Genomic DNA, 20,804 nt, shown 5'->3' with positions numbered 1-20,804 from the left:
CGGATTATGGGGATGCCAATGCTGGGGGTTGCTGAACGTCTGACCCTGATCAGCTGCCGAGACCAGAGCAGGCAAAGACCTTAATCAAAACTCAGAAATCATCCGAATAGTCCCTTCTCCCCTTCAAAAAGGGCAAGGGAAGGCTTCAGCTCCACCAACAGGACAACCTGTGCTGAACTTGTTTTTCATTTTCAGGCAGACTAGAGAAGCGGTGCTGCCGTAGTTGTGTCCTGTCGTAGCCCTCTGCTCTGGGGGAAAGCACTGCTGAGGAAACAGCATGTCTTGCCAGTGGCTGCATTAAGAATGAAAACTAGATCACGCCTAGAAAAGTACCTGAACACTGAAAATGGTTGTCAGCTTTTAAACCGTGTTCTGAAGAGAGATTTTGTCTTTTTGTCTCCAAACTGCTCCCGCGGTGGGTGTCGGCAGATGGTCGTTGCTGAAGCTTTAAGGTTTGGTTCTGGTTCTGCTGCCTCTGTGCAAGGCGCAGTCCTGGGGAGCTGAATGTGTCGGGGTTATTTGGAAGGGGGAGTGGACTGTACTCTGAAATCCTTCCACACAGACTGGTAATTTTAGTGAAACCAAGTGATTGGAACTTTCTGTCTAACAAATGTTATTCTCCTTGGCAGGAGATAATGGTATCGGCCATCGCTACATCCCCAGCAGGGTGCCGTGTCCTTTTTTGGGCCTAAACCTTTGCTTGAAAGAAACTTGAACCTCTGTGGATTCATGTAGGGAACTGGGTCTTTGACTTGCCTTACGAGTCTGTCTTTACTTAAACCCAAACAAACCAAAAACCCCGTTCCCCTCCAAGATGACACCCAGGGCAGACAATTCAAATGCTTTTAATAAACAACTTCATTATAAAAAATGCTTTTAATTTGAACTTAATTTTGCAAGACAACAAAAGAGCTAATTTTAGTGATGAACTGTACATTTCCTAACGGCACTTAATATTTTTACAGTTTAAAAACCTTGTTTACAGCCCCCAAAATACTCCATTAAAAGAGGTTATTCACTGTGTGTAAAAGTGCTAGAAAGCTTCTTTTTAGAAAACCAGTTGAGCTTTAACAATAGGAAGCTTCTGGCTTCGGCAGCTGTAGCTGCAGGAAGGGAGGTTGGGCACTGCGTTGGTCGTGATCCAGCACGGAAAAGGTGGTGTGAACTGCTGCCCCAGAGACGCCACGTCTCCCCCATCGGCTCCCGGCGCTGACAAAGCCCAAACCCATTCCCTTACATTGGGATGTTTGCCGGCTCCGGATCAAATCCTGCCCTCCGGTCAGCCGCTCCTGCGATGGGCGGCAGAGCTCGCGCCGGGGCAGCCCTGCCCGGGAGAGGGATCTTGGCGTGACTCTTGGCTGCAAAGATGACTCGGGAGCTTTTTCCTCCAGCAGCACTTTCAGAGCTCCACTGCTCCTGGGGTTGAGTCTTCGTGGCTTCCACAGGTTCCCGCTGCCGTCCCTCTCGCAGCCGACCACCTCGAAGGCAGGCATCTCTAGTTGTTTGTTCAATATCCTCGCTTAAGGAAAATACTGGTACAAATGTTACAAAACCACCCTTCTAAAAATAGTTTCTAGATATTAGGGATCACTAGAGGGGGGAAACCCAACAACGGTCAAGGCTGAGGCACTCAGTCGGGCAAAGAGAAATCACAAACTCGAGACAAGCTTCTAACAGAAGTTACGGAACCTGCCCCTTCCCAACGCCAGCTCTCCGCTCGGATGCGCAGGCTTGGGCACCGTTTTCAGTTGCACCTTGAAGCGGGGCGTGCTGGTGAGTCCTGTGAGCAGAAGTTTATGCGTTACCTTCAAGTGCAAGATGCTGAACCGCAGAGGAAAACGGGCTGCCGGGGCAAGCGCAGGCGTGATCCATTCACCTGGATGCTAAAGCAGCCAGGACCCGCGTGCGGAGCGACAGATGCTGTGGCTGTTCCTGCCCTGCAGGCTTCGCACAGAGCTGTCCCGTCGTCTCAGTACATTCCGTGTTAGAGCTGGTTTCTCGCTTGCATAGTAGTTTCAAAGAAAGACAGGGTATGTGAGAGAGATGGTGAGAACGAAGGTGAAGATAGCTGTTAAAATGAGGGATGGTTGTTTTTTAATAAGATGCTTTCATGTTGAGGATTGTTCCCCGAACTGAAAATGAAGAGCTGACCTACTCAACAACAAAAAAAATTTATTCCAAATTCCCTATTCTTTATCTTCCATAAGGCCTCTAACTTTCCTTGTCACAGATCTCCCACTACAGAGAAGCCACCTCCTTGTCATGTACATTCTTTGTGCGTGCTGCTATTTAGGCACCGGCGGGAAGGACTCCTGCAGACCTAGCTTCAGCTACGAGCACGTGGTAAGGAAGATGCTTAGTCTCTTCCTGCAAGCCTACCTGTGCACGTAAGAAATAAAATGTGCTTCTGATAGGAAAGTGAAGCTAATCTCGTGGTGTAGATTTGGGAGAAGCAGACTACGGTCTGTTTTCTGGGTCTCATTTTTTGATCACCGGTTCAATTTTTGCCTGACCTGTTTCTGTGGCAGTCTAAAGCATTTAGTGGCGAGAGGTTCGTGTAACCGTGTGGAGATGGCTCCGGGTGCAGTGCACACAGGAGCCCGCTGAGGAAATGCTCTGGGAGAAAACGCCTTACCCAGAACTACGGAATGCCCGAAACCGGCAGAAGGATTCCTAAAGGATCCCGGTTATTCACCGGAACGAAGTGAGTATGTCCCGTGGAGGTGAGCCTGATGCGAGCGTGCGCTGATTGTGCGGCAGGGACAGCAGAACCCGAGAGGAGTCTGCTGACACCGGAGACGTGGTGGTGGCATGGGGACGGGTGAGGAACGGGAAATAGCGGTCCCGTACGGACGCTGTGTCGCTAGCAATGGCGGCATCCCCTGGGCAGCTCTCGGCTGCTTTGCAAGGCAGGCTCGGAACTGCTGCGGCCTCCTGGGCACAGGGCGCTGCCAGGTCGGCGATACGAGTGAGAACGTCCAGCGGACCAGGCTAAACCAAACTGCCTTCCCCTACCACGCGCGTCGGGCACTACTGCGTTTGGAGCTTCGGATGGGGATTCCTATCTCTGAGAATTAGGGAAAAATGTAAGAAATAAGTTATGAACAAGAAGCAAATTTTGGATAAAGACAGAAACCCGTAAAGTTTTAACAAAATGGTTCTCTTCAAGCCATCCATCCACTTCACTCTTCGGTGGCAGAATATCTACAGGGCTTGGGCAGGCAATTAACTAAAAATAGGCACCCGAGGGAGAATTCAGTGAGCCTAAGTAACCGGGATTAGAGAGGATAAGCAAGAAGGTAGGGTGATGGGGAGAGCATCTTTGAAGATTTCTTTGTAAAAATTTTAATTGCAGGCAGCAGAAAATGCCTCTGCAGGGTTATTCTTTCCAGATAGCAAAGGTGATGCAATGGTAGAGAAAGGAAATGGGGATTTTTCAGTGAACTGCAGGAAATCTTCCAAGCAGCTGCTATTCACCTGTCAGCAAGGAAGGAATTAAGGAACAAAGAGCTGAGCTCCCAACAAAAGTACTGAAATCATCAATCTACCGGAGGGGAAAAAAGGGATTCCCATTGAAGTGACAACATTTTTCAACACTGAGGCTAAAGAGCAGGCACTATTGTGAGACAGCTGAACAGGCTCTGTCAAATCGCTGTACGTGGATATTCTGTCAAGTGAAATTCAGTGGAAGCAAATGCAAGTTAACACGTTGTTCCTTCATACAAATGGATTTTGAGCGAGCTGTAATCCCATGGGGAAAAAGATCTTCAGACTTTCACACAGCTCTAGAAATCTGAGCCTGGGAAGGACTGGCTAGGTGAGTTAACCCTCTGCTGCCACGGAAAGGGCTTATGCGTTTTCTAACAAGCAAGCCGGAATCATTCTTATTTCCAGTGGGACGTTATATCCTTACCCTTTTGAGAATCTAGGGTCTGATTTATAACCACTGGCATGTTCACGTCCTGTCCTTTCACAGACTTGTGCTCTATGATTTTGTATCTTCGTTGGCTGGACTGTTCCTACTGGTCTTGAACCCTCCCCAAGTCAGCCATGCTTTAAAACATTTCTTTACTTAACTAAACCCTTCTGACCAATTATTTGCTGTAGTCGCTCCTCTTGGGGTCAATCTGATGCCACCTTTCTGATCCAGATGTGCCTGGAATAAAGATACCGTAACGGGGCAGTTCACAGGGCTCTCCCACTGAAGAACTCCTTCATCTAGTGCTTAAAATGCTCTACATCTTTAGTGGCTGCCTTGTACTCTGTTCATGGCAGAGTGTGAGACTTCTACTGGCATTATGTTCATTACAGGCGTTTCATCAGTTCTCACTGGTCTGTCCTCCGAGTTCCCTCGCTCTCGTACAGCTGGTGCTTACTGTCTCAAATCTCAGTGCTTCTCTGCTGCCCTGTCTCGGTGTAAAGTCCAGCCTAGCTTGTTGTCTCGCATATTCACTGAGCCTCTTTGAAAACACTGCTTTAAAAACTCCTCTCTTCCATCAAAAGCATTTTGTGCCTCCCAAAATGGTTTTTTTCTCCTGGCTGGCTCCAGCGGTCTCCTGTACCTGGAGCCCCTAACCCGCGGTCCCGGGTGAGCGCCCAAGAATGCCCGTATGTAGCTGTAATGCTCGGTCCTGCGTTCACGGACGCTGGTGCTATGGGTCTCTGTTTCGTATTCACCATCCTTCCCTGCAGTCTCCCATTCCCTACCCTAATACTGATCTTACGCAAGTAGCGTGTTGACTTAAACATCCCTAAACCTTGATGTAAAACCCAAAAAACCTTTGTGGACTGAAACTTTGTGTGTCACCAACTAGCATAATGGCTGCCATTCCCTTATGCACAAACACCCTGCACATAAACAAGTTTCCAGGCTGTGCTGCAGCTACCACCCTCGCAGCGTGGCACGCTCACTGTATTTTTACCTACAGTTGCATTAGCAGGAGCTTGTCTAAGCTGACTTCTACTGATTTTTCACAGCAGCTCGGTACGTACTTCCTAACACACTTAAGATTCCCAAGTGGTGTAGCCTAGATGCTCAAAAGTTTTTTTTTTTCTTAAGACCAGGTAAAAGTTGTTCACTAACTAGCTTCAGGAAGTAATTTGTTTTGTGAATTGCGTACTTAGTATTTCAAATGGAAGTAGCCTCATTAGTTTTAGACTGGCTGACAAAATACTTGCAGGTTACAAGCTCTGTTGTGGAATGGGAATTTCGAATCCATTTTCCAGTGCAAATACCTGGTATTAGCTCCAGCGTGCTGTCTCTGAACACGCTCCCTTTGCTGGTTTAGACTTTTCTTTCACTGACAAATGTTACTGCAATTCTGCTTGTTAGAATAGCTGTGGAAAGCAAATCACACGTTCAAATAACAGCAAAATGAATTCCATTTATTCTTTGACAGACTACTGGTAGGAAAAAAGATGCCTGGCTCTAAGTTTAGCTACCACTGCTAAAGGAATTCCAGTGATGACATCTGTTCAGAGTACAATGCAGGCAAAAAGCAAGAAAGCCGAATGTTCTGAAATAGAAGGAGGTGTATGATGGCATTGCATAAATCTGAGAATCCTCACTTGCAGCAAGTGATCAGTTCTGATTATTTATTTCTTAAAAAAAAAAAAAAAATCCTCTCAACTGAAGACAGGGATAAGGCTTGCATATAATTGATAACAGTGTGAAACTCTTTAATTTGCAAAGGGAAAAGCAATAGAAGACAGGCCTGAGGTATTCAATGACGGTAAACAGAAGACTAGCTGAAATGCCCTATTTACCTTTTCTATGTTAGAGAACAAGAAGGCACTCGTTGAGCTTCGAAAGGCAACATTTTACAGTGGAGGAGAGGAAGTACTGCATTTAACTCAGGGAGATCATGGCCACAGGATATTGCTGAGGTAAATAAATCTTATATTACATTTTGATACAAAAGTATTATTTGCAGCATTGCTGGCTAACCTAAAACAACTGATCTATGTTTTGGAGAATCAGTGGCTCACTAAACAGTCATTCTGGGAAGAATTACTAAACTAAATTAAAAATAAAATTCTTGAGTAAAATGGAAGGGGGACAAGCCTATGAACAAACGAGGCACGGCTAATGTCATGCTGTGGGATCAGTGGCTCAGCAGAAAGTAATATGCATCGACTGAAATGGATGTACTCTGGGGAGATGAGGGAGGACAGCATCTGGCTTCGCTGAGGGAGCTGAGATAACAGAGTAGAGGTAGATTTTGCATTTTCTATATTTATGGAGAACAATGTCGACAGATTTCCTGGTTTCTATTGGCCTACATCGGTTCCTCCATGCTGAGGTATGAAGATCTGCGTGTCTATTATTCATAAACACGCACCAATGTATAGCGAGCTCGACCTCCATATGTTACCATCTGCAGTACAAGTGCCCAGGAAAACGAGAGCAGGAGATGGTACAGATGCTAAATGACATCAGCAGCTGGCTGCACTTCACAGCGTAGCCCTTCTGCCCTCAGCAGGTAGACGGGCCATGGAAGAATTTAAGAGGTGAGGCAGGGAGCAGGGGAAGCAGGACTTTACTTTCAGGAGACAAGGCTCGAGAAGGAGAGAACAAAAAGGCCAGTGGAACCAAATCCTAAGTGAAAGGGTGACTGCAGGCCCAAACCCTCAGCTTTTGTTAGAACTATTAGTGTTGGGGAAAATGCTTCAAGTACGCTGATGGAGCGTACATGAAGCTGGGACCAATTTTTCCTCCTGATTCCTGGATGTTATCACCCTAGAATAGAGGCAAAAATCTATCTCTTGAGACTGCTTCATGGATAAGCCAAAAGGGTACTGACCTCACTGAACTGTTGTGGTAAAAAAAAAATAGAAACTTGTACTCTGCTCCTCATCTCAAGGGAACATGCAGAGCAGGGGCCCACAGCCTGATCTCACCATGGCTGGTACGACAGGACGCGATGCTGCCGGCCCCAGCTCCTAACCTAGCTTTTCACATGGTTTGGTTTCCAGAACAGATGCACGATCTGTTTGCCTGTGGGAGATATTTAAAAGGGCTCTATCCATACACCACAAAAACCAGCTAAGTTGTGAGAGCTGCTCCATCCCCTTGACACGTGGATAGCCAGAGAGAAATCCCGGGAAGCTGCTGCCTACGGTGGCAGAGGCTGAAGTGGTCCAAAAAGCAGTGTATTTCCCCATGGGGGAAGAACATGATAAGTGAAGAGAAATCAGTGCAACCTGACTTCGTTGTGTAAACAGTGTTCTAGCTACACCAGCTTAAAAAACCAGTGTATTCTGGTGCCTCCTATTTTTGTAATGGCGGAAACAGATTTGTGGTGTGTAAACAATGTTCACTGTAATGAGTTTAACCTAACGGCTCCGCAAAGAAGAATGAGGTGTCGTCTCTGAATTCACTATGTAAACGGTCTTGTTGCTTAACACTGATGTGGAGTAAGCTGTATTCGGTGATGGGATGAGAGGTAGTGGGGAAGGACAGCCTCTTCCCCGTTGGCTTCATACAGAGCGGGTATCCTGACTTCTCCTCCTTCTCCATGTGGAGGTGTTGGCTGTTTTGCCAGAATTGCAGTGTGGTAAGGTGAAATGGAAGCTGGACTCTTCAGAAGTTTAGCCCAAGATGAAAGAGTCTCAACTCCTTCTCGGGGACAGTCCCTTCCCAAAGAGGAACATAGCTCCAGGATCTCAGGGAAGGTCAGTGCTAAGCGCGGCTCCTGATTCACAGATTAAAAATTAGATAAAATATATCCAGTCTATTAGCTGTAATCTTTTCGCTGTACAGGACTGGGACTTGCACGGGGATATCTGCTGTTCCAGTCTACAAGTGCTCCCTCCAGAGATCAGAAACCTCCTGTCTGAAACAGCTTTGCAAAGCTTTCACACCCCAAAGGGAAGTAAGAGTTGTGCGTTTTTAAGGCTCTCCACAAAAGGGTGATTGAAAGATCTGTTCTCCAGTGCTATTTTCAGCTCAGCTTATTGGAATGCCTGGTGGAAACGTGGCAGCGTGGTTGTGCTCAAGCTGGAGGTGAAGACAGGGGGCAATGAATGAAGGGGCCCAAAGTTCAGCGAGGCCCCAGCTCCGGGAGATTCTTGAGGTTGGTGTTGCAAAGTGGTAAGCAGTGGCTGTGTCTCCCCCTGTGAGTAGCCCATGACCAATCCCCCCGATGATACAGGTGGATTGCAAGGAGGAAGATTTAGGGGGAGGAAGCCAAGAAGATGAGAAAAGTCCATGTTAGCAGCACAGAGAGCCTCTGAAAGGTTAGCAGGGCTCTTGGAAAGCAAAGCCTCATCCAGGGGGGGTGGCTGAGGCGAAGAGGACTGAGGCTCACCAGATGAGAGAGACAGGCTGCCAGGGAAGTCTGACAAAAAGCTGTCCACCTCTACTTTGGGTAGTTTCTCAGGCAAATATGAGGTAGATCCAAGCTGATACTTTGGAGGAGGTTGCGGTGGGGAGGAGATGGGAGAAGACGACTCCAGAGGATAGCTCATTCCCATTGGAAGGGAATTAGGAACCAAAGAATGGGGCATCCCTGAGCTTGGCATGGTTTGGAGGTGTGTGCTGTACATGCCCATGGGCAACATGCCAGGGAAGCTCTTACCACCTATCATGTCTCTGGACGCCACGCACAGGACAGGACTCAGCTCTTCTTTCACTGCGACAGATGAGCTGCAGCTTAGGAGACCCAGCATGTCAACCGGCTCTGTCTTAATCTTCAGCAGTTCCTGGGAGTGGCTTTTCTTCATGTGCCTGGTCAGATGATCTTTCCGCCCAAACCTCTGAGCACAGTACTGGCACAAGAAGTCCTTCCGCCCCGTGTGCACCACCAAGTGTCTCCGCACATCTTTCCGGGTGTAGAAGCGCCTATCACAGTGGTCACACGGATGCTTCTTTTCCTTCGCTCCACCAGAAGCCCGCCTAGAATGAGCTTTGAGGTGCTCCAGCAGGACTTGGGTGCTTTCAAACGTCTGGAGGCATACCTTGCAGCTGAGATCGCCACTGGCAGCTGCGTGCATGGCCAGATGCCGCCTGAAGCCCAGTTTCGTGTTGTAGTTTTTGCCACACTCAGGACAGTGGAGGGCCTCCTTGTTGGGATCGTGGGTCTGGAGGTGGTTGCGAAGGTGATCTTTCCGGTGAAACATCTTCTCGCAGTACATACACTGATGAGGCTTCTGAGCAGAGTGCGTGGCCATATGCCTTTTGGGAGAAAAGCAGGAAAGTTTAGACTAGTGTCCAACCCCTAAGAGAACACAGGCTACTTTTCAAAATTTTCCTCATGTTCTACACTTTATGCCACAAAAATCCCAGGTGGCATTTTACCGCCACTAAAAGATGCTGCCCTGACGGCCCGGGCAGCAGGGGCTCTCCAGGCACAGAAGCAGAACATTTCAAGCAACAGTTACAGCGTCTGTCTCAGCAGTGCCCGTCCGCCCTAGAATGCATCACCTCGGCACAGGTATACTTCAGTCGTCTACTCAGCTCCTGTTCTCTCTCTTGAGGCTATCAAAGGGGGGAATGACAAAGAAAACCTTGGTAGTTTATGACAAGAAATGCTTGTCTGCTGGTGAGACGGCTTCGTTTCAGCAGGAGGCATCAGACTGTGGCAATGTCGGTTGACAGCCACTGTGGACTGATTTCACCTTGGTATCTTACACTCTGACACTGTGGTTCATCTAGTTTCAAGTTTCTAGCGATCATATAATTTAATTATTCTCTGCTATATTTCAGCACATAAGTAGGAACTCTACTTCTTCATGCTAGAACAACAGCTGCCATAGAAATATGCCTGTGATTAACGTTAGAGGTAGGGCTTATGAAATGTGAATGCTATTCTTGCTTTTCATTTTGTTTTTTAATCTGTGAACTTCACTTTCTGCTTCAACTTCCTCCTCAGTAAAACAGAAAACAGCTTCAGCTCAGGATAAAGTATTATCTGAGGTTCTCTGGAAGGTACTTAAAGAGATGCCAAGTATGGTAACGTCTGGGACCCAACTGCTTTGCAAGGTAACAAGGGCATTCCCCCTCCTCCACCTTCTCAGAAATTCAAGCAAAAAAACATGATGGAGGGGTTTTCCCCCTCTCTTCTGGTAGGGGAGCACCGTTCGGCAGAGGCACTCAGCAGTTACCTACCTATATAGCTTGTACTTAGAAGCAAAGGCTTTGCCACAGTGCAGCTGAGGGCAGTTGTATGGTCTCTGCTCAGAATGAGAAAGTGTGTGAGTTCTCAGCTTGTCCACATTAGTGAAGGAGGTCTCCGATATTTCACATTGGCATTTTCCCTGACTTTCGGTCTCTTCACCTCTTGGTCTGGGGACTAATTTCCAGCCTGTCTCTTCCTCCTCCTGCTTTGCATCTTGAATCCAGTTGGGAACACTGGGAAAAAATGCCGTCATGGCAGGTCTAGTAGAACATGGCCATGTCAAGCAGAACTCGAGCCTGCAGGCGTCTTGCCGTGATGTTGTCCTGGTGCAGTTTTCAGTTGGAACCCTCTGTGACCAAACTGCTTTAACAGCAAAACATCTTCATCTGAAATCACAGAAGGGTTGGTGTTAAGACACTGCGCCTTTCACCCATGCGGACAGACGCGTGTGAGCGTTCAAGAAGCATTATAAACGTGAAGAGGCGTGTTCACAGACGTGGCAAACTCCCATCTCCAGAATGTGTTTCATTCTTTTCCCCCTTAGCCCCCGTTATACCAATAAAATGATGTTAAACTTTTTCTGAATTACATTTTTGCAACTATTAAGAGCCAGCGTTACTTGTTACATGCATTTTCTCCTGAAACATTGTAGATAGGCGCCTGTAGCTCTAAATACCTCACCTTTCCCCGTGTGTTGTGTGGACCGCTTCTCATCCCCTCTTTCATGTTCTTCATGGTCTATTCGCACTGGCTCTTGATCTTTGCTTACATGGAATTTCCTTCTAAAGCTTCTCACAGAAACTAAGGTTCTCTTGTATTTGTTTTTTCATCCACTTTGCTACCAACCTGGTCTGCTAGTAAAACCATCTCCTAGCAAACCAATCTGAATTACCACACACAGGTCAATGGGGCTGGGGAAGAAAACTTGCTATTATCAGCAACACCACACCTTTTTTCAGGAAGGCAACAGATGCTGCTTCATTTTAGGGTGTGATTAGTCATTGTATTTTCACTTTTCTAATGTGGGGCAGATTCTGCCTCTCTGGGTTAGCAAGTTTTCTACAGTAATGAGCAATTCTTTTTTTTCCTTTGCACTCTCATCCATTGATAATGGAAGCTCAAATTGTTTCCTGTTCAGCAAAATATACCTCCTGTATGCTCTGGTGGCTTTCATGTTGATGAAAAGCTACATTAATCTCTCTTAGCCCATTGTTCTTGAGTTGTGTTTGTCTTGTTGGTAAAGTACTGCATTTCTATATGGTTCTACCAATATCTAAACTGGTAAACCGTTAGCTGAAGTAAAAGCCCCAGAAAAGATCTCTTTCACTGAATTTTAGCTGCCTGAGAAACTCTTCTTAAAATAGCATCAAACCCTCAAGCTCTTTCTCACTCCATGATTGCTTCAGAGGGAGGAACTTCCTGCCTGCACATCAACACGAGTGCCAGTTGTGGGCAGGATGTGCAACTATGAGGGAACTAACCAACCCCCATTAAGAAAGTGCACCACCGAACGTTATGAATAGCTGAAATAACAATAACTGTAACTACACCGTCACTCACAGTGCCACAAATGCTTCCCTCAGGATGGAAAACACTGGGAAATGGGACGACTCCAAGAAAATGCGTGTCTATGAGGTTTGGAAACGTCCATTAAGAACAGAATCCAGTTTTGTGTGGACTGCGTCTACTCAGGCAAAGCAGAACAATAAAGGACTAGAACTGCTGAGGTGCCACTTTGGTACAACCCAGTGTGACACGACGGCTGCTCCTACCCCTCAGGGTGAGTCCTGCGGCTCAGAGCAGTCTTCCTCTGCAGGCATCTAAGACCATGAATATTTCACCCCTGTATGAGATGTGTGCCGGAAAAGAGAAATGTTCTCTACCTCCTGCTTCAGCGCTGCGCACACGTTCTGGGAGCCTCTGCCACTTTCACCAGGTAGTTGCTTCTTTCCCTCTGAACGAGCTCAGCCATCTGTACCAGTTTCAAAGCTACCTGAAAGAAGACAGAGGTTGAATCTTGCTGTCTTTAGTAGTAAGGCGCGTAAACTATCTGTCGCCTTCAGAGCAGAAACCCAAATACAAATTGAGTTAAGACGTGATAATTTCTGTAACCAATTATTGTAAAATTTCATCAACTTTCCTTTAAAATTTTAAGGTTCTAGCAAGGAGGAGGACTCTACCTATTTGGGTCTGTTTCTAAGTCTAAATGTATGTGGTAGGACGCTCTGACAGCTGTGGAGTAAGAAATCAAAAATAACATGAGGGTCTCGCACAGTATCAGTGAAACACAGTAGCAGTGGAAGGTCAACAACATATTTCATGCTTGGCTCCGAAACTCTCTGCGTGATCTATACATATACATTTTTTAAAACTCAGTTAGTTTTCTTAGTAATGTTTCTGCAAAGAAAGTTTTCCAATACGCTCTCTCTTCACTCTAACTCAGTAGCCACCAGAGAGAAACAGTCACCGCTGCCTGGAAACACTTCACCTACGCATGTTCAGAGAATACCTTGTACATCACAGCCTTCGTACCAGCACTGGGACGCCTGGTTGTCTTGGAAAGTTTTGTACTAGTGCTGGAAAAATATGTCTAGCCTATGCAGCTCCAGAAATCTCAGATATGTCTGTTACAGAAACCCCCCATCACCAGGTGAATCTCCCTCTGCTTCAGTCCTACAGAGGTTAAGAGTTTGGCAGGGTGAACGCAGAGCTGGAAAAAAACACGAACCACCTGAGAGCTGGATCCCACTGGCTGCCAACTTATATGAACTATTTCATTACTACAGTCATCAGGTTTGTGCAAATTCAAGCTAGGAGAGCTCATATAAGCTGATGGATGGTATGCTACATATGAGATTCCAGCCACTTGTCATTGCACAGAAAACAATGAGGTACGTCTGAGTTGGTACGTAGTACAAAAAAGCTCTTGGGCTTCACAGAAAGTCCCTGGGATAGAGTCCGCCACCTGCTCTGGCCGTCTGTCCCACTGTTTAATCCTTCTCAAAGTACGGTTCAATGATACAGCGTTTCTGCACAGCTTCTGCACAGCTTCTGCACAGCTTCTGCACAGCTTCTGCCCCTCAACGTCACTCCTGTGACACGGAGCACCGATGCTCGGCTGCGCGGGAAAACCTTGTGACCTAGGCTGGGCACCAGATTGGGGAACTGCCCAGGTTAAAAATAATCAGGAAAAAATAAAAAGGAGCCTGGATGAGTTCTCTGACCAGACCAACAGCAAAGCTGTGCTGGTCTGGCCGGAGCGGGTATGCAGCAGCAGCAGCGGGAGGCAGGGACACGGGGCCCGGCCGGCTGCCTGAGCAGCCCCTGGGTTGCGGAGCCGCGGTTTCTCTTTTCTAAAGGGCATCTCTTGGGTCTGCTCCGTATCTGTCTGCCCTTGGCTTCTGCCTGCTGAGTCCTGCTGTGCCTCTGCTAAGGAGCTGCTCCAATACTGTCACTTTTCTTCCTGCAAGGACAGAGAAGTCGGCCTAGGGACTCCTGCGTCCCCTCACTGCCTGCTCCTGTGCTGCGCTGGCCTGGCTGTGTTATAGCTGCACGCTGGTGCAGCTGAAGGAACTTACCCAGCTGAAAAGTAACTTCTTTTTAAATTTTTCCTCCCCCCAGCCAGGTCAGTTCCCTGCTCAGGTTTGCTAATCTATTTTAAGTTGTTAAAACTTAAACTTGCTCAAGCAGAAGGTACCAGCTACCTGGCAGAAAGCGGAGGCCAGAATCCGCAGCGGGCACTCAGCCTCAGCCCAGTGTTGTGCCCCAGCTCCTGCAGCAATCCCACTCACGCGTTTATCGACCTTCCCACACGATGCCCAGTGACCGTAACACCTCAAACTGCTGCAGCAACGTCCCTCGGAGCAGGCCTTTCAAAGCCCCCGTGCAGCGTAACAAAGCCACCCCTTACTTTTCTTGACGGTGTTCTAATCGAGTCCAGCTCCAACCCCTGACTGCAAGGTTCTGCTTCCAGACCTCAGATCACTTTGTGACTTTTCTACATCCTCTGCCGTTTTCCAATATCCATTTTTTTTTTAAAAATTATAAGAGAGGGAAAAAAGTCAATACCAGACCTCGATGCAGTACTTCAGTACCAGCCTTGCCCATGCCACCTCTGGATGTAAAAATCACTCTCCTGCCTCCCGACACATCTTGCACTGACCCTTTTTCTTACAGTTTTCCTACAGTCACACACACCAGCCCACACGTCATTACGATCCCCTGATTTCCCCTATGAAAAGCATTATTTCCTTGCAGTGAGCACCTGCGGCCGTGTCTAGATATGTAGGTTTTTACATTCAAACAGGTTCATTTTTCGAGTTGAGCTGCTCAAGCCTTGGTATCAGCTCCTCCCCCCCCCCCCCCCAGCTCGATCGCTTATGGATTTTGGAAAAACTCTGCGTGAAGTTTGCGTTTACTTTGAAAACGCAGGGAAAAGCTGCTGCACCTTTCCCCAGACACACCGCTCCCAGAGGATGGTTTTTCAGATAGGGAAAATCACCCTTTTCACCCTCCCCTTCCCTGACATGACACCGACCGGGATTTTAAAAGCCCAAACCCTTTCCCTGCACCACCGGGAAAGCCTCAAACGCCAATATGGCTCCGGGCTGATTTATTTATGCTACCAAAAAAAGAGGAAAAACAAACGCTTTTCCCACCCAGCCACCCCCAAAGTGGCTGCAAAGCCCCCAGGGCAGAATGCGGCCATGAGGGTTGCAACTGGGGTGCAAACGGCGGAGCTGCCGGGGGGGGGGGGGGCGAGTTGCCCTGGGGCAACTCGCCCCCCCCCCCCCCCCCCCCCGGCAGCTCCGCCGTTTGCACCGGGAGGGAAAGGGGAGCCCCCCCGCCGGGGGAAGGGTCCGCGGATGCGGCCGTGCCGGTGCCGGGGGAGCACACGTGCCGCCCCCCCCCGTTACCATGGCGCAGCCCTGAGGGGAGGGAGGGGGAGAGGCGGGCCCGGCCTACGCCCCCCCCCCCCCCCCCCTCCTCTTCCTCCTCCTCCTCACACGCCCCCCTGTCCCCTGAGGGGACCCCGCCGCCGAGGGGAGGGGGCCTCCGTGACGCCGCCCCTCGCCCCCCTTCCTCCCACCCCCGCCCCGGACTCACCCCGTTCCCCCGGGCCCCGCCGGGCGCGGCTCCGGCCCAGGCCGCGGCGGCCCCATTGTGCGGGGCATTGTGGGAGTGACGTCGCTCGCCCGCTTCCGCCTCGGGGGTGGCCGCTTCCCGCTCGAGCCGCCGGGCCCGGGGCATGCCGGGACGGGGCCGCCTCCGCCGGGCCTCCGCCGAGCCGCCATGGCGGCACCGCCGCTCCTCCTCCTCCTCCTCCTCCTCGTGATGGCGGCGGGAGGCGGCGCGGCGCCCGCCTGGGACGCGGCCGGTTACCTGCTCTACTGTCCCTGCATGGGTGAGGCGCTCCCGCCGCGGAACCCCCGCTGCAGCCCCCGTGCAGCCCCCGCGCAGCCCCCGCTGCAGGCCCCGGCTGAGCCCCCGGCTGGGCCCCCTCCGCAGGCCCCCGGCTGAGCCCCCGCTGCAGGCCCCGGCTGAGCCCCCGCTGCAGGCCCCCGGCTGAGCCCCCGCTGCAGGCCCCCGGCTGAGCCCCCGTGCAGCCCCCGCTGCAGGCCCCCGCTGCAGGCCCCCGGCTGAGCCCCCGCTGCAGGCCCCGGCTGAGCCCCCGGCTGAGCCCCCGCTGCAGGCCCCCGGCTGAGCCCCCGCTGCAGGCCCCCGGCTGAGCCCCCGCTGCAGGCCCCCGGCTGAGCCCCCCGGTGCAGCCCCTGGCTGAGCCCCCCGGCTGAGCCCCCTCCGCAGCCCCCGGCTGAGCCCCGCTCTCTCCCCTCTCGCAGGCCGGTTTGGGAACCAGGCCGAACACTTCCTAGGCGCCCTGGCCTTCGCCCGCACCCTCAACCGGACCCTGGCCGTGCCGCCATGGATCGAGTACCGCCACCACCGCCCGCCCTACACCAACGTGAGCCCCCGGAGGCTGGGTGGGTCGGCGGGGAGGGGGCGGCGGGCAGGGCCCGGGCCTCTCCCCGTGGGGCGAGGTGCGGGCCCCGGGGGGAGGTTTGGGGGCCTGGGGCCTGGCGTGCCGCCGCCCCCGAGTCAGGCGGTGGCTGTCGCCCGCAGCTGCACGTCCCCTACGCGGAGCACTTCAGGCTGGAGCCGCTGCGGCGGTACCACCGCGTTATCAGCCTGGAGGAGTTCATGGAGGAGCTGGCGCCCGCCCACTGGCCACCTGGCAAGCGAGTGGCTTACTGCTTCGAAGCGGCAGCTCAGAGGAGCGCTGACAAAAGCACTTGTCCCATGAAGGTGAGTTCCTCCTGCGGCCCCCCCCCCGGCCGTGGTTTAATCCTCCCGCTGCTCCGAAGGGAATGGCTGACTCGCTCAGGCCGGCATTGATGTGCAAATGTAGGATTTATCCACCCTGAATCCCTCTCTGTGGCCTTCCTTTCACCACTTATCTGTGTGTCTCCCTGCGCCTTCACGCTTTTCTTTGTCAGCAAAGGCCCGGGGTTCAGGAAGGTCTGTGCAAGTAGGTTTTATCGCTTAGGGCTGGGTGGTGAGCTTAAGGAGAACAGATCTGTAACGACACAGCTTATCTCCTGCTGCTCTCTGCCCCTTTCGCATCTGTGGTACAGCTGTCCAGCTGGTTTTAAAGCACCCTGTTTTAAATACAAGTTTGAGAGCTGTTGTTTTCTTGTTCTTTTAAGACAGCCTTTGCATTACTTCTCAGTAACTTTCTCTGATGTGTTTCACTCTCCTCCTCCTGTGGAGCTGATATGTGGCAAACAAGCTGCTGCGTTTGGTCTGCTTTCTTCCCTAACAGAAAAACTCTTCAGCTTGGCACCCCGGGATCTTGCTAGGTCTGCCTTTCCAGCTCTGCGTGTGCGCTGAATGAACACTCGTCTTTCCTTTGCAGGATGGAAATCCATTTGGTCCCTTCTGGGATCAGTTCCAAGTGGATTTTGATAAGTCTGAGCTCTTCAAGGGAATCTCCTTCAGTTCTGCGTACAAGGACCATTGGATCCAAAGGTAGCGAGAAGATGGAAAAGTACTGGCGTGCCACTGCAGAATAACTCACGAAAACAGTTGTGCTAGGCACTGTGGAAAGCCTTTGCATGTTGGGGGAGAGATTGACGTGGTTAGTTAGCAATATAATTAAAAATCTTACTGTTCTTTCCATTAAATATTTGCTGAGCACTGTCTTCCTGTGGGCAGTATTAGGTGTGAACACTGTTAGGCTGATTGATTTCTCAGCCAGTAATATTTAGTTACAGTATTTATTGATTACGTATGTAATTATTCTTCAGAAAGAATTGGGTTCTCAGTTGCTGCTGATGATCTGTATTTTGCTGGTTGCCTCATGTTTGCGGAGCCCCTTTAGTCGTATCACTAAGTTTGGGTGACAGAATTGCTCTAGTCCGGGGTGGAAATGTAAGCGCTTGTTGCTTGGTAGCTCGTCGCTATGCATATGAGTTTCTTATCTTTTGCCTGGCAAAATACTAATTCATGTGTTACCGGGTCTGGGGTAAAATGCAGTACCTGAGTTTTGCTTCAGTGTTCTGTTCACGTGGCAAAACAGTTAAAATTCTTCTTGGGTAAATTTGGAGCAATAGATGCTGCATGTTTCTGGGTGTTCATAACTTCTGTTCCAGCCCTCACGGTAGTCTTTGGGCAAGATGATGCATGCAAGGTTAGGTTATGTTTGGGTCTGCTGTGGTTTTGTTTGGTTTATTTTTTTTATCCCCGTAGGTTTCCACCATCTGAGCACCCTGTACTCGCCTTACCTGGAGCTCCGGCCCAGTTTCCAGTCTTAGAGGAGCATCGACCTCTCCAAAAGTATATCGTGTGGTCCGATGAAATGGTGAAGAAAGGAGAAGCCTACATTGACTCTCTGCTGGTCAGACCCTACGTAGGAATTCATCTGCGGATCGGCTCGGATTGGGTACGGCTCCTGTGTGAGGCTAGTTGCTGTAGCCCGAGCGGCTGCTGTAGCGTGGTGGCGAACGCTCTGTGGAAGAAGCTGCCGAGGAGGAGCTGTGCTTCTGGGGTGGCAGCCCGAGCCCGAGTTGCTCAGCAACTCGCCGAGTGTCAGCAGCGCCGTTGGGATTCCTCTTTCAAACAGGCTGTGACGCTGCTGGCAGAGGTGGGGGACGCGGTAGCGTATTCTCACGCTTGCCATTCAAATATATGATATTTTCTCTTTTCTTCTTCCAACAGAAAAATGCTTGCAACATGTTAAAGGACGGGACGGCTGGGCCGCACTTCATGGCTTCACCTCAGTGCGTGGGCTATGACCGAAGCGCTGCGGTCCCTCTCACCATGGACATGTGCCTGCCAGACCTCAAAGAGATCAAGCGTGCTCTCAAGCTCTGGGTGGAAAAGACAGAAGCTAAATCTGTTTATATCGCTACTGATTCTGAGCCCTACACGACAGAGATACAGCAGTTCTTCCAAGGAAAGGTAAGTCTTTTGGAAACCCGTTCTGGCAGGAGTGCTTTAATAAAAACCTTCCTTGGATTCTGGCCCGTTGCTGCCACGGGCAGCAGGCAGGCAGTTGTGTAATATGTTGCTCACGGACAAATATTGGCAGCTCAAGGTAAATTTTGCTCAAGACAATAAAAATTGGACTGTAAAACTCTTCCTTTCCTAGAGGTTGAAGAGCATTATCCTGCATGGTTGTAAATTTCTCCTTGAAAAAGATTTCAATTAAATAAACCTAAGTGATTTTCAAAAATGTTTTGACATGTATCTATTCATAAATGAGTTATAGGGCAACTTAAGACAGAATCTCCTCTCTTCTTGTTGTATATTCCCATTTCTAATACTATGCCAAGGCATTTGCATTGTAATAATAGATGACTGGATTCATTTGCTTTCCTTCTTTCCCTGCAGATCAAGGTTGTTAGCTTGCAGCCAGAAGTGCCTCAGATTGACTTGTACATTCTTGGCCAGTCCGATCACTTTATCGGGAACTGCGTCTCTTCGTTTACTGCCTTTGTGAAAAGAGAGCGTGACGTGCATGGAAAACCCTCTTCGTTTTTTGGCATGGACCACCCGCCAAGATTACGGGATGAATTCTGACCAAAAGAGGAACAGGCTCCGTAGTTCTCGGGGCTCTGAGCTCTGTACCTTGGCGAGGGACCACTCGGTGCTAACAGCGTTCTCCTGCCTGCGGAGCGTGCTGCCAAGCTGCCGCAGAGCCGCTTCAGCGCTGTGATGCTCCTCACAGTCGCTTCTAGACTGTTCTGTCTGACTTGTCCTGTATTTCCAGCCTGAGGTCAGGCAGAAAAGAAATTTTAAATCATGTAGTTTTTAAGCTGTAGTTTATGTAGCTCTCCTTTCTCACTACTTGGGGTTCACCAGCAATCATGACGAAGCAGCTGCTCAGATTTCTTCTTCCCCGTTTTTTTTTTCCGTTAAATTTAAATTTTACCTGGAGATGTTGTGAAGCTTCTTGTCCAAAACTGACCACAAGTTCTTTTTACATGCAACATATTGTCAGGAATATCGCGGTCCCTGGAAAGGGAGTGCAAGGTAAAGCCCAGGTCTGGAAATCAGCTCTGGGTTTTATCGAGTACCGCTGTTGCCTTACTAGACCCGTGTCACCTCAGTGCCTCAGTTTCCGTTCCCCGGTCAAAAGAGATTTCATACCTGCTTTGCGGCAGTGCCGTGGGGCACCTGGATCTCTGCAGCGGTGCTAGGGAAGCGCCGTGGGCACGTTATTTCGATGTGGCAGCTGCCTCTTCAGCCCGGCTTTGCATGGAACTGGGGAGGAGGCGTTGGCAGGCGGGCGGTCTTTCACCGCCCGCTGAGAGTTGGAGATTTAGGGCTTGTAGCTTTGTAGCTGTTGGGTGGAGGTCTGTGGTAGAAATGAAACTGGTTTTGAGGTAAGACTTCTAAAGTAGCGGTGTAGGTGTACATTGTACCTAGGTCTGTGTTAATGGTTTCTGTTTTCTTGTTTGTTTTGGTACTTTGTAAAATAACCCCTCTGACACCGGAACCCCTGTCCGTGGGGGTAGGTCCCACTGGAGGTAACTGCGGAAAGCGTTCGCTGGTGGTGAAACAGCAGCCCAAAACCCCTTAGTTGGGCCCAGTACAGTTTAGTGTTGGGAACACTGATAATCCCGATGTGGTGAGACTCAACTTGACCAACACCTTTTGGTGCTCCTGTGACTTCAGTTTGGTTTTTTTTTTTGTCGAAAGACTGAGTACAGAACTTACTGTTCCTTTCTTAAAAATGCCGCTTAGGTGAGTCTGGTGCCGGGGCTGGCTGCCTCTCGTGCACTGCTATGGACTAAACAACGCTGTCTCACAGCATTTATTGGGGCTTGACTCTAAATGTCTTTTTGGTGGTGAGTTTTTTTCCTCCTTGGAAGCATTCCTCAGCTTTGAAGGAATTTGAAGGCTCAAGGGAGTGAGCAGAAGAGGGCTAAATGAGAGGGTACCCCCCATGTCAGGGTGGCGAAGGCTTGTCTTGTTGTTTCCTCAGTGCTGGCTCCCAGAAATTCGTGGCGTTTGGTGGTTTCGGGGTGGCTGGACACGGGCGCGCTCCTCCGCGTTTCACTCTGCTTGGTGATCCCGGGTGATGCCGTCGGGGCTGCCTTGGCCCGCTACCGAGCACGGGCGGCCTTCCCGCATAGTGCTGGGAAGGCAGTGCATTAAGAGAAAATGTTGGGTTTTTCTTTTAAA

At 49.9% G+C, this 20,804-nt stretch overlaps 2 protein-coding genes across 3 annotated transcripts; one reads left to right on the top strand and one right to left on the bottom strand.

The window, feature by feature from the left end:
• Positions 1–861: 861 nt before the first annotated feature.
• On the bottom strand, positions 862–12,114 carry PLAGL2 (PLAG1 like zinc finger 2). 2 transcript variants are annotated; one of them, XM_075720971.1, is made up of 4 exons: positions 12,002–12,114; positions 10,109–10,504; positions 8,580–9,175; positions 862–2,001 (listed from the first exon to the last, which is right to left on the bottom strand). In XM_075720971.1, exons 2-4 carry the CDS (start codon positions 10,369–10,371, stop codon positions 1,985–1,987), a joined length of 876 nt encoding a protein of 291 aa, XP_075577086.1. In that variant the 5' UTR covers positions 10,372–10,504; positions 12,002–12,114; the 3' UTR covers positions 862–1,984. The 2 variants fall into 2 exon arrangements, with proteins under 2 accessions (XP_075577086.1, XP_009479165.1); XM_009480890.2 differs by lacking the exon at positions 862–2,001 and having other exon boundaries at positions 7,949–9,175.
• Positions 10,370–20,307, top strand: POFUT1 (protein O-fucosyltransferase 1). The gene is made up of 8 exons (XM_075721346.1): positions 10,370–10,520; positions 15,265–15,522; positions 15,959–16,080; positions 16,239–16,421; positions 17,032–17,144; positions 17,865–18,057; positions 18,333–18,575; positions 19,008–20,307. The coding sequence occupies exons 1-8, from the start codon at positions 10,370–10,372 to the stop codon at positions 19,194–19,196; spliced, it is 1,452 nt and encodes a 483-aa protein (XP_075577461.1). The 3' UTR covers positions 19,197–20,307.
• The last annotated feature ends 497 nt before the right edge of the window (positions 20,308–20,804 follow it).

The sequence above is a fragment of the Pelecanus crispus genome, chromosome 14 (genome assembly GCF_030463565.1).
Source record: "Pelecanus crispus isolate bPelCri1 chromosome 14, bPelCri1.pri, whole genome shotgun sequence".
Taxonomy (NCBI): domain Eukaryota; kingdom Metazoa; phylum Chordata; class Aves; order Pelecaniformes; family Pelecanidae; genus Pelecanus; species Pelecanus crispus.
The sequence above is the reverse complement of the archived record's forward strand: the minus strand, read 5'-3'. Positions and strand labels throughout refer to the sequence as shown.